Source organism: Protopterus annectens, chromosome 10.part0 (assembly GCF_019279795.1).
Source record: "Protopterus annectens isolate FY-2018-M chromosome 10.part0, PAN1.0, whole genome shotgun sequence".
NCBI classification, from domain to species: domain Eukaryota; kingdom Metazoa; phylum Chordata; order Ceratodontiformes; family Protopteridae; genus Protopterus; species Protopterus annectens.
In genome coordinates, this window is record NC_056744.1 from 1,768,028,068 (window position 1) to 1,768,041,619 (window position 13,552).

The window sequence follows — 13,552 nt, forward strand, 5'->3', positions numbered from 1 at the left end:
AAAACAGAATCCTGAATGGGGGAGAGAGAAAAACAGTGTAGCATCTCATGAGCCAAGGGGCATCTCAACAGGTATGTCTAGCCACCTAATCCTTAACAGGAAGAAGAAGCGTGTACACCAGAACAAGGAATTACGGTAAAGAAAACAGAATCCTGAATGGGGAGAGAGAAAAGCAGTGTAGCATCTCATGAGCCAAGGGGCATCTCAACAGGTATGTCTAGCCACCTAATCCTTAACAGGAAGAAGAAGAGTGTACACCAGAACAAGGAATTACGGTAAAGAAAACAGAATCCTGAATGGGGGAGAGAGAAAAGCAGTGTAGCATCTCATGAGCCAAGGCATCTCAACAGGTATGTCTAGCCACCTAATCCTTAACAGGAAGAAGAAGAGTGTACACCAGAACAAGGAATTACGGTAAAGAAAACAGAATCCTGAATGGGGGAGAGAGAAAAGCAGTGTAGCATCTCATGAGCCAAGGGGCATCTCAACAGGTATGTCTAGCCACCTAATCCTTAACAGGAAGAAGAAGAGTGTACACCGGAACAAGGAATTACGGTAAAGAAAACAGAATACTGAATGGGGAGACAGAAAAGCAGTGTAGCATCTCATGAGCCAAGGGGCATCTCAACAGCTATGTCTAGCCACCTAATCCTTAACAGGAAGAAGAAGAGTGTACACCAGAACAAGGAATTACGGTAAAGAAAACAGAATCCTGAATGGGGAGAGAGAAAAGCAGTGTAGCACCTCGTGAGCCAAGGGGCATCTCAACAGGTATGTCTAGCCACCTAATCCTTAACAGGGAGAAGAAGAGTGTACACCAGAACAAGGAATTACGGTAAAGAAAACAGAATCCTGAATGGGGGAGAGAGAAAAGCAGTGTAGCATCTCATGAGCCAAGGGGCATCTCAACAGCTATGTCTAGCCACCTAATCCTTAACAGGAAGAAGAAGAGTGTACACCGGAACAAGGAATTACGGTAAAGAAAACAGAATCCTGAATGGGGAGACAGAAAAGCAGTGTAGCATCTCATGAGCCAAGGGGCATCTCAACAGATGTATCTAGCCACCTAATCCTTAACAGGAAGAAGAAGAGTGTACACCAGAACAAGGAATTACGGTAAAGAAAACAGAATCCTGAATGGGGAGACAGAAAAGCAGTGTAGCATCTCATGAGCCAAGGGGCATCTCAACAGCTATGTCTAGCCATCTAATCCTTAACAGGAAGAAGAAGAGTGTACACCAGAACAAGGAATTACGGTAAAGAAAACAGAATCCTGAATGGGGGAGAGAGAAAAGCAGTGTAGCACCTCGTGAGCCAAGGGGCATCTCAACAGGTATGTCTAGCCACCTAATCCTTAACAGGAAGAAGAAGAGTGTACACCAGAACAAGGAATTACGGTAAAGAAAACAGAATCCTGAATGGGGGAGAGAGAAAAGCAGTGCAGCATCTCGTGAGCCAAGGGGGATCTCAACAGGTATGTCTAGCCACCTAATCCTTAACAGGGAGAAGAAGAGTGTACACCAGAACAAGGAATTACGGTAAAGAAAACAGAATCCTGAATGGGGAGAGAGAAAAGCAGTGTAGCATCTCGTGAGCCAAGGGGCATCTCAACAGGTATGTCTAGCCACCTAATCCTTAACAGGAAGAAGAGTGTACACCAGAACAAGGAATTACGGTAAAGAAAACAGAATCCTGAATGGGGAGAGAGAAAAGCAGTGTAGCATCTCATGAGCCAAGGGGCATCTCAACAGGTATGTCTAGCCACCTAATCCTTAACAGGAAGAAGAAGAGTGTACACCAGAACAAAGAATTACGGTAAAGAAAACAGAATCCTGAATGGGGGAGAGAGAAAAGCAGTGTAGCACCTCGTGAGCCAAGGGGCATCTCAACAGGTATGTCTAGCCACCTAATCCTTAACAGGAAGAAGAAGAGTGTACACCAGAACAAGGAATTTCAAAATATGTGACAGAGTACAGCAAAGCTTTATAATACTGTCTAATGATCATTAAAGAAGGAAATAAAACCAAGGTATACTTAACTGGTAGAGCACCATGTAGACACTAGGACCAGTACAAAATCTAAACGTGAGGGTCTTCTATCATGGCAAAGAGATACCAAGCAGAACTAGCAAAATGCGTGACTCTGTTAACAAAGATGCTTTTTTTCAAAACAAGAGTGTAACTTTAGCTGCACCTTTTATACCAAGTTGCACTTCTTGAGATCTTCTCCACTAAACCTGCTTGAAGTCCACAAAGGGAGGTATAAAAGCAGCATTAAACTAAAGCAAATTTATTTTTTTATGTTCATAAAACTATAGATGTTGTAAAACCTTCAGCATGTAAAATATATAACATGCATATAATGTAAAAATGTAAATCACAATGAATATGTATAATAGGACCATTAGAACCTGTAATTCAATCTGCTTTTCAAGAGTGCACATCCCTTCGAAGTTTGCTTATTGGGATGCTAACTTGCTGGAGTCAACAGTCTGATTGAGATGATACACCTGTCAGAATAATGCAGGTGTCCTAAGGTGAGCTGAGGGAGGACAGAAACCTCCCATGGAACAGAAGGGCAAAAACTCACTTGATCTTGATTTTCAGTGTGAATACAGACCGTGAAAGCAGGGCCTTATGATCTTTCTGTTTTTTGTGTTTTAAGCAGGAAGTGCCAGAAAAGTTACTACAGGGATAACTGGCTTGTGGTTGCTAAACATTCATAATGATGTCATTTTTTTGATCCTTCTATGTTGACTCTTATTATTATTATGAAGCAGAATTCACCAAGCACTGGATTGTTCACCCACTAATAAGTCATGTGAGCTGGGTTTGGACCGTCGTGAGACAGGTTAGTTTTACTCTACTGATGATCTGTTGTTGCAATACTAATCCTGTTTAGTACGAGAAGAACTGCAGGTTCAGCATATAGCCAGGAAAAGCAGTATCCAAAATTTAAATCCAAACTGGAAGGACAGTCCTGCACTCTTTACTAGAGAGAAAGCAACTACTAAAGGAATTAATGCCTTATTTCTGGTCATGCATAGTGGATGGCATTCTTAAAGCAGAGCTCAAGATTAGTTCCATCTCTTTGTGGACTCGTACAGTTACCGTTTGGACTTCTAAGTCAGAAGTAAAATGAAATTCAGTACATGTTAACCTCTTTAGTTACTGGTAATAATAGATCTAGATAAGCTGTTAGAAATCTCCATTGGTTAATTTGTTTATTTAAACACATTTATTTTGTAATTTGTGCAGTTTGTGCTAGTTTAAAACTACTTGTGTGTTTCATTTCACAAAGTGCATTACTTAATTTTGCTTATTTCAAGTAAAAAAATTTATTATTCAGTTTATTCAGCTTTAATAACTTGTATGTGATTTATTATTAACTTATGTGTATATGCATTGTGATGGTAGACTAATAATTGTTATCCAACCTTTTGTGGAGTTACTGCTCAAGCTACTGCTACCACATAAATATTTAACAGTTGGCTTCCTTTAAGGATAAACCATAACTGTACTCTTGATATAATAGAATTGTGTAGCTGGTTGCAGCATTACCAAACAAAGACAGGGAAAGGCTGTTGGGAGGGTCTATATTACATCACCGAATGCTTAAAAAAGTGAACGGTGATTAATTGACTCTATGTAAGTGAAAGCTTACAATGTTGAACTGTCAGAACAGCTATTTTTTTCCAAGGGAAAAAAAATCGCTGTTCCAACAAAAAAAAAAAGAAAACACTTTAAACATTGCATTAAGTGGGGGGCTTTGCCCTCCACACCCCCCAATGTGGGGGGTTGTGCCGCCCACACCCCCCTACTGAAATATACCAACTCCAAGATTGCACTACAGTGCCGAAAATGGCAAAGTAACGAAGCGGCCAAGCAAATTCTTTCCCAGGGAAAGAATTTGCTTAAAAGCCGCTTTGATATTTTGCCTTTTCAGTCTTTTAAGTTCGACCAAGACACATTCAAAAGAATGTGTCTTCGGTCTTGTAATAGGAACCCTGTTAGGATTGGAGAAATATCATTAACCCCAATTAGAAAATACTATATTTGTGTTTGTACGTAAAATAATTGTGATCAGTTTTCAGTCACTGTTGGTAAGATTGTGCTGGAAGGCACTAGTCCCAGTCTGAGGTAGTTGAAATCCTGCAGACCCAGTGACTATAACACTTATTTTCAGGGGTGCAGTGCATAGCTCATATGAGTGTGGTCACGAGCAAATACAAGAACTCCAGGCTAGGCAGGACAATAGATTTGTAAACGTTTAATGGCAATAATTCCAAAAGATACACCGAAGGAACCAACATGCATGTTTTCAAAGTTAGGCGCTTTCACCTAGACCACTGCCAGGCTTCTTCAGAACAGTTTAATCTTCATTCAATCCTGATATAAATACTTTTGAAGTAGAATCTGTCATTGTTGGAAGTCCTCTGAATGGGTTGCTCTGCCAGCAAATCAAGTGCTGATGTCCAGTTCTGCAGATTCTGCCACAGTGATATTTCCATTTATTCCTTATTTGTTCTGAGTTATTTTACCCAGAACGTAAGCACCAACTTACTTAGAAGTTTGAAATGAAGCTGGAGTACAGTCTGAAATACCAGAAGTTTTGTTGGCCGATAAAGCATGCAGTAGCTGCGTTACAAGACCAGAAATACTTCTTGTAGGGTCAAGTAGTTTGTAAAGTGCAAGGTGTGTGGTAAGGTTAAGAGACTTGTCATTCCCCTGGGTAGAGCACCAATCAACTCTGGTCATTTGCAGGTTCAGACTGAGTAAATAGTCAGAATGTTTTCATATTTCTCAATTAGAATTCACAACAAGCATTCCCAAACCTCTATGACTCAAAACATCTTTACGGGTTTTTTTTCAGTTACTTGAGAGGTGGATAAAAGAGGTATGTTGAGCAGTCCCAGAGGTTTTCAGAAAAGTCAAAAAGAAAAAAGAAAAGGAATGGAAAATGTAGAGTCTGTGTGTTTTGTGACCAAGTTCTCTCCCTTTTCAGAAATACTTAGAGAGTTGGTAAATAAATTATGGCCGGTGATTTATAGGGATGAAGTAGTGGAGAAATTGTTCCCAGAAAAAATTATGTTTTCATATGGCCATTTTAATAATTTAAAGGAACTATTGAAACAAAAGGCAGAGGGCACAATGGGGAGGAGACTGGGGGCATTCCCCTGTGGAGGGTGCAAAATATGTAGCAAAATAAAAAATGTGGATGGTTGGACAATAAATGGGAAGAAATTCTGGATCAAAAATGAGTTTAAATGTGATTGGGGTGGTCTACATTATTGGGTGGGGATACACACCCAGGGTGTGGTATGTAGGACAAACAAAAATAAAGGTCAAGTTAAGAATTTTAGAACATTTGGGAGATGTGAGGAATAGAAGAATGGAGAGCCTAGTGGCTCAACATTTTTGTACTGTCCATGGGGGAAGTACTGACAGCTTCTTCTATAGTGTTCTAGCTCAACCCTTTGGATGTCATAACATGGGGGGGGGGGTGAATTTAGACATAGATCCTTAAGGTTAGAAACCAAAATTATAGTGAATTTAGGTACTTTGTTCCTTAGTGGGTTAAATTTGGAAATTAATTGGGATGTATAGGAGTCACACTTAATAGTTCACAGTAACATAAGTAGAATATTAAAAGAATATAAATTAACAATATGATGAATAGAAGTAGAAAAGTGCAATAACACATTACTCATATGCAAATACGTAATGGAATGAATGAAATATTGTTAACGTATTGAAACAGTGAAATTTATTTAAAATTAATTTATTTAATGAATTTATTTAATGAATATCTTTCATATATATTTATTATAAAGAGTGATTATGTATTAATTCATTGTTAAGAATGTTTAAATGTTCATTATTTAATGCAGCACATAGAAAATGGATGCAAGTTCAGTATGTTGTATGAGAGTTTGGGGCTTTTTTATTGTGTACATTTGTTTGACATGGGGGTACACCTTTAAGTGTGGTTAGTAGTTTATATTAATTTAACTGAATTTGTGAGTAATTAAATGTAATTAAATGCATTAACACACTAATTAAGGGGATATAAAAAGGCTGCTTAAACTGTATTGATTTATTCCTTAAAAGGCTTGTGTAGCAGAGGTACCGGATGAAGTAAAATAAAAGAACCAGCAGCTAACTCAGTGCTTCCAGACTGTGTTTTTTTTTTTCTTGGGGAGAATTCCTTGTCCCCTTTCAGGAACTGTTGGTGTTTTTTTCGAATGTGTCTCCCACAATGTATGATGTTAGAGGATTCACAAACTTCAGCTATTTTCAAATTTTTGAAGTTATGTATTCCTGATCTGGAACAGCAGGTCCCTGGATGAAAAATTCAAAGCTAAAGAACATTTCTTATTGGGAAATACACCAGCTGTTCCTTTGTGGACAGCTGGGAACTGGTATCTGGATGTGATGCAGCTTTAATATCCAGTGAGGTTTGGGATATTTTCATGGCCATTATCTTATTAGGAGACAAAGGAGCACTGAGAGCTGGTGAAGTCATGCAAACAGATGCCAGACTCAGGATGGATAGAACTGCATCTTGGTAAAACTTGCATCCTTAGGCTATAAAGGGACTGACTGCAGTCAGTAAGACTTCATGCTTCTGCCCACTGAATCTTTCCTGACAATTTTTTTTCCATGTTATGGCAATATTTTGTTTATTTCTTTCTAGAGCTCCTTGCAGAAGGTTCAACAAACAAGAAATAGATGTACCTTGGCCTAAAACCAGATACTGCTGTGCTCTATACATAATAGGTCTAAGGTTTTGAACCCTGCAAAGTAACATTTTTGAAAAGTGCACAATATTTGTAAGAAAATACCTGATGGTTCTTGCTGAGGCAGAAGAAGCAATGAAGGGAATTAACCTTCAATGGAACCAGTTTTTCACAGGAAAAAGAGTTGGTGACTTTTTCCAGAGTGATCATAAGCCCCAGAAAGACGTCCAAAATCACAGTTAAATAAAGACAAAAAAAACACACACACACACACACACACACACACATATATATATATATATATATATATATATATATATATATATATATATATATATATATATATATATATAAAATTCAGTTAGCAAAACAGCAGTATAATGGAAAAAAGAAGATCCAAGAATTGGTACTTATCACTCTAGAAGATGCAAATGAGACTGGCAGATTGTTGATCTCTATATTGTGGTAAAAAGATATAAAGATGGTGTGTCTCATTCTCTCTATTATACTGATATCACTGGCATGGGTAGGAGACCAGATCCTATCTGCATATTTTACTGATGTCATCAGCATGGGTAGGAGACCAGTTCCACTCTGCATATTATACTGATGTCATCAGCATGGGTAGCCAGCTGCACTCTGCATATTATACTGATGTCATCAGCATGGGTAGGAGACCAGCTGTACTCTGCATATTATACTGATGTCATCAGCATGGGTAGGAGACCAGCTCCACTCTGCATATTATACTGATGCCATCAGTATAGGTAGCCAGCTGCACTCTGCATATTATACTGATGTCATCAGCATGGGTAGGAGACCAGCTGTACTCTGCATATTATACTAATGTCATCAGCATGGGTAGGAGACCAGCTCCACTCTGCATATTATACTGATGCCATCAGCATAGGTAGCCAGCTGCACTCTGCATATTATACTGATGTCATCAGCATGGGTAGGAGACCAGCTGTACTCTGCATATTATACTGATGTCATCAGCATGGGTAGGAGACCAGCTCCACTCTGCATATTATACTGATGTCATCAGCATGGGTAGCCAGCTGCACTCTGCATATTATACATGATGTCATCAGCATGGGTAGAGACCAGCTCCACTCTGCATATTATACTGATGTCATCAGCATGGGTAGGAGACCAGCTCCACCCTGCATATTATACATGATGTCATCAGCATGGGTAGGAGACCAGCTCCACTCTGCATATTCTACTGATGTCATCAGCATGGGTAGAGACCAGCTCCACTCTGCATATTCTACTGATGTCATCAGCATGGGTAGGAGACCAGCTCCACTCTGCATATTATACTGATGTCATCAACATGGGTAGGAAACCAGTTCCACTCTGCATATTCTGCTGATGTAACACGAAACACAGCAAAAACAAGTTCCCGACAGGGAGAAAAGCTTGGAAAATGAAGAAAAAATCCCAACACCGACCTGGAACACACTGGCATGGATAGGTGACCAGCTCCACTCTGCATATTTTACTGATGTCACCGTTATGGGTTGGAGACCAAATCTACTCTGCAGACATCCTAAGTTCTGGAAGTTAGCAATAGTTTCAGCAGTAACTCTGCAAAAGGCTGAAGCTATCAATTATTAGTACAGCCTTAGAGTACATATACACATAAGTTAAAATAAATCACCATCCAAGCTTTTAAAACTGAATAACCTGAATAATCAAGTTCTTTACTTGAAATAAATAAAATTAAACAATGCACTTTGTAAAGACAGACATCTGTATGCATCTAATTATCAGGCATTATGAATACTGCAGCAATGATCATTATAGCAAATATTAAGAGTTACTGACTGAAACAGTTTCTGGTTTATCTCAGTACATGTACTATGTTCATTTTAATCAAAATAGTTTTCAAAACCAGCACATTCTGAATGTGCCCTCAAATGTCCTAGTCATATGCACAGTTCAAACAAATTCCTACAAAAATGATGAACAAGTTTACAAGTTCTATTATACTAATGTACAAAACCGAGCCAAAATAATGAATAACACTCTTGTTCTTTATAACTCAGTGTACAAGTACAAATGATTTTATATTCAGAAATGCCACCAAGTTATCACAACTGTCTTATACAGCACACAACTCTACTTAACTTTTCTTTAAGTTCTAGTTTCATGATTACTATTAGCTTGCAAACTGTCTATATTTATATTATAAGCATTCTCAATATCTCTGCACACATCTTCCCATATAAAATTCCATTCAGATGGGATTTCACCAGGTAAGCATTTGTAGTGTTCAGCAAACTGTTTATTATATTTATAGAATACCGCCTTCCAGTAAGTAGATCCTTTCAGACTTGTGTCTGGTGTGATAATCCAGGAACTGTAGTAATCATTAACAGATTTATAATCCTTGTCATAAACAATTTTATTATTAGTGGCTTTGTTCCGAAATGTACCATCACCTGCAACAAATGTTGTACAGATTTCAGCTGTTAACGTCTGTGTAGTTTCATTCCTATAACCAGTAACCCCCCATGGTCTATGATAGTTAGTACTGTGTGTCACATGACCAGGCTCAGTGCACTCACAAGGGGCCCTACACCAGAAGCAGTAATTTCCACATCCAGCTAATGTTTCATGCAGTATTTTGATGGGTGATGATGGCAGTGACTTTATTTTTGTAGCAACTATCCATTCTTCAATTTCCTTTTCTATGTCTTTTTCAATTTCATCAATATCACTCTTTAAGTATTTAATAAAACATTGCAGATCAGTCTGAGATGCAAATGTGTCTGCTTTTGATGATATAACTAAATAATTTTGAACGCTTTCCTTTATATTCACGAATAATTCCTGCACTGTTTTGCAGTTATCTTTAGCATGATCTATTTCTTTTCTCAAAAGACATACTAATGTGTTCAAAATCCCTGTTCCCAAATCAAATAATGTAGTGTGTCCATTAAATTGTTTACCACAATGTTGATTTATTTTTTCACGCAGCCAGTCCTGTTCATATGAAACAGTATCACAAATATACTTTAAATACTCCTCAAAACGGTCTTTAATGTGCAAGTCACACATAATTGCTACATGAAAGTTCATTCTAGTTTTAAATTCCCCTCCAGGATAGCTGTTTTTCATGTCATTAACAATGTCAGACCCAAGTTTTTTCTCAATTGATTTGATAACTGCAGGTTTCAGGGAGCTTTTAGCAAAAATTCCAGCCATTGTTTGACTTGCATCATTAGTTTTATACAATGCCCTAAACAGTTGAACATAGTTATCTTTCTCTTTAGAAAGTAGCTTCACGGGGTCATTTTTTTCAGTAAAAGTTTTATACATGTCCTCAAACATAGGGACTGCAGAAGAGCATACATTATACTTCAGATCCACAATAAAATCATTTGAATATGAAAACCTTTCTGTTTCATAATAGTTTATATTCGCATCCACATTACGTAAAACTACATACCAGTAAGTGGGATCATAATCTGTATCTTTCTTTACAATTTCACATACAAAGTCCATACATTTCTTCTGTATGTGGTTAGCTGCCATTATGGCATCTTCTACATCAGATTGGTATGAAAAATAATTAAGACACTTAGTGAACTTAGTTACTACTTTATTTTTAAGGTCAGCAGACCACTTCCATGTAATTATTCTTTGTTTCAGTTTTTTGTTTACAAGAGATGACCAAGCAGGCATGTGTTCTCTAAGACTGTATTCCATGTCTGCCTTTATGTTGACATTTTTGGCTGGAGGAAGTTGAATAGATTTGGTTTCTTTAACCCACATTGCATTAAAATATTGTAAAAGCTGGTCATCATTTAATGTACTATTCTTTCTCTTGCAATCTTCCAAAAGTTTAGAAATGCATTTTTCAAGTTTACCTTTGTAATTTTTATTAAGTACACTAATTTCCTTCAAGGAATTTTTTCTTTGTTTTGTATCCAGATATCTTTCTGTGGCACAATTAAAGAGCTCTTTACTAAGTAAATCAATACTATGAATAAACTTTTGTCTGTACTCCTCAAGAAGCTTAGCCCTTTCAGAGTGACCTGCAAAGTACTTTTCTAGATGTCCAAGTGCAGCAGTTTGTCTTTCTGTGATCAGCGTATGGAGTTCTGTTTTCAGTGAACTGCAAACATCAATTTCAGATGATTCAATTTTATTTTCGGCCTGAATTGTCCACTCCTGCACAGCCCTTCTCATCCCCCAGTCCCATTCAGCATACGCTAGTGTTAGGTGATGGTAGGCTTCTGCTACCAAGCTGTTTTTAAAACTAAATAAAAAATTTTCCATTCGTACTGCATTCCATATGTCCACAGTCTTTTTGCTGAAGGAAGAAAATGTTGACTTGTATATATCCACGTTTTGGATAGTTTGAAATATAAACTTCTTAAGCTCAAATACACTTGCACTATATCCTGTACTAACGGATGCCATGGGGCCACAACCATGTAACAGACTTGCAATGTATCCTTTGGAAGTGCTAGGTTCAAATGCTATAATATCAGAAAACTTTTTAAATTTGTCAGCACATTTTTCCATTTTTGCTGCAGTTCTTGTAATCTCATCTAACTGGTCGATAAGGACCTTGTGGCCCATCAGATTTTTATCATGAGCAGCAATGTCACTGATATTCTGATGGACAAAGACACAAAATGGCTTCTTTCCAACTTCCTTCATTCTGATAAAGGCGTGGAGAACAATTTGCAGTACATCCTTCATTTCTGCAGAATGTTCCATGGACATATTTATTAAGGTCATATCACTTAATCCAATCACGAGTGTTGCCAGTTCATTATCGTGTTCATAACTGTCAGCTACATTCAGTAACTCAGGAGCTTTTAATCCTTCAGTGTCAATAACCATTAGGAAATCATAACCTACCTGTGATTTTAGGTCACCAGTGATTTCAATCAGCTGCATAAATGCACCTCTTGTGCACCTCCCGCTGCTGACAGCAAACTGCAGCCCAAACATTGTGTTTAGCAACGTTGATTTTCCTGTGCTTTGTACACCCAGCACTGAGAGCACAAACATGTGTTTTTCTCCCACAATCTTAGAAACGTTTTTTAGAACTGCTGAAATCCAGTTTACTGATATGTTCCCAGCATCTCCATTAAGAAGTTCCAGTGGTAAACCAGCTAACATTAATTCTGCAGCTACAGAAGGCAATTTGTCAATAGAGGGAATTCCTTCAAGTGATGTAACCTTTTCAGTTATGAGAGTTTCATAAATCTGTCCCAGTTCACGCATGAAATGCTCTAACCCCAGTGAGCATGTACTGAGTTTATCACTAATATTTTTAAGTTGATTCTGTTTTTGTTGTCTTTCTTCTAGCTTTTCTGTTTTGCTTAGTGCTTCATATGTATTTCTGTACTGTGATCTTAAAGCAGATATTTCAGTTTGAGACTTGGAGTCTAACTTTTGTTTCATCCACCAAAGGAAAAGCTCTCTTTCAATCCCAGAAAAATTAGTTAGTTTATAAATAAAGCTTTTTATAATCTCCGGAAGTCCATTTTTTAATAGTTTTTGTCGTAACTGTCTTTTGTCTTTTTCAAGGCTAGCAGTATACAGTTCCAAACTGTCTGAGCATGTTTTGGGACGGCTTTGTTTCTTTTCAATTTCTGACAATTTCTTCCAAGTTTCACCTTGAAAGGTGAAATTCTGGAATTTGAATTGTGCTATATCACCATCATTGATTAGACTAATAATCTGCTCAGAGCAGCGCTTTGCGTGTTGAATTTGTTTATCATCCTCATCTACTTCGATGTTGCACTGGTGTGCTGTGGAAACCATCTCCTCTAAACACTGCACATTTGTGTATTTACATTGATCAACAGCAGACTGCAGTTTAGAACGAAGTATTCCAGTAAAGTCAGAGTCATTTATATCTGAGCTCTTCATGATAACATGTCTTTTGCTCAACTTAAACTTTTGTGTAAATGACTTTAGTAAATCTTTTTCTGCATCTGGTGATTTAAAATTTGAGGTTAATATAAGATAGATCTGTGCATGAGTTTTTGTGAACTTTTCTAGGTGCTGAAGTTTTATTTCTGTAATACCATCAAGGAACACAAAGACAGCTGATGATATTAATGTTAAAAAATGTACTTGCACAGGAAATGAGCAACCATCACCTCTGAGATTAATTATCTGAAATGGCTGTGTAAAAACATCAATATCTTCAGAGCCACATGGCAGGTACCAAGTGATCTCTCCAAGACCATTGGAAATTTTCCGAGGTAAATTTGCACATTCCATCTGATGATGGATAAAGATGTCCTGATATTGCTGTTTGTTGCTAAGGATGTTATTCAATGTTTTAGACTTCGATACACTGATGTTACCTACTCTTAAAAATGAAAAAACTGGAATACGTGATGAAATTATATTTTCTTCCCGAAGTTTGCTATTGCTTATTATCTCTTTGTGGTGCCATTTCTTTATAATTGACCGAATTGTCCACAGAAGGAAGGTACAACTATTGTTCCACTTGGGTAGTAACAGTGGTAATGCAAACTGACATGCAGACATTTTTACCATAAGCTCCTTTTGTAACAAAGGATTTGAACAGAGAAACACTGAGACAATTAAATCTAAAGGATGGATCCAAACAACTGGTGAATGAGTGAGAGCTGTAATATCATAATCTGTGTCAGATTCAGAATCAGAATTATCAGATTGCTCATGCTTAATTACCTGTCTGGAAACATTACAACTACATTTTATATTCACTGCATTAGAATCAGACCTCATTACCTTATTAAGAAAATACCACAGAACATCTCCTAATGACTTAGGTGCACATCCTTC

The 13,552-nt window shown here is 37.6% G+C and overlaps 1 protein-coding gene across 1 annotated transcript in view; it reads right to left on the reverse strand.

Moving 5' to 3' along the window:
• Positions 1 to 8,051: 8,051 nt before the first annotated feature.
• LOC122814482 (interferon-induced very large GTPase 1-like) overlaps positions 8,052 to 13,552 on the reverse strand; it is a 5,686-nt gene continuing 185 nt past the window's right edge. Inside the window, exon 1 of the mRNA XM_044087059.1 lies at positions 8,052 to 13,552. This exon is cut by the window's right edge and continues 185 nt beyond it. Within this exon, the coding sequence (XP_043942994.1) occupies positions 8,882 to 13,495 (4,614 nt within the window). The 5' untranslated portion in view covers positions 13,496 to 13,552 and the 3' untranslated portion in view covers positions 8,052 to 8,881.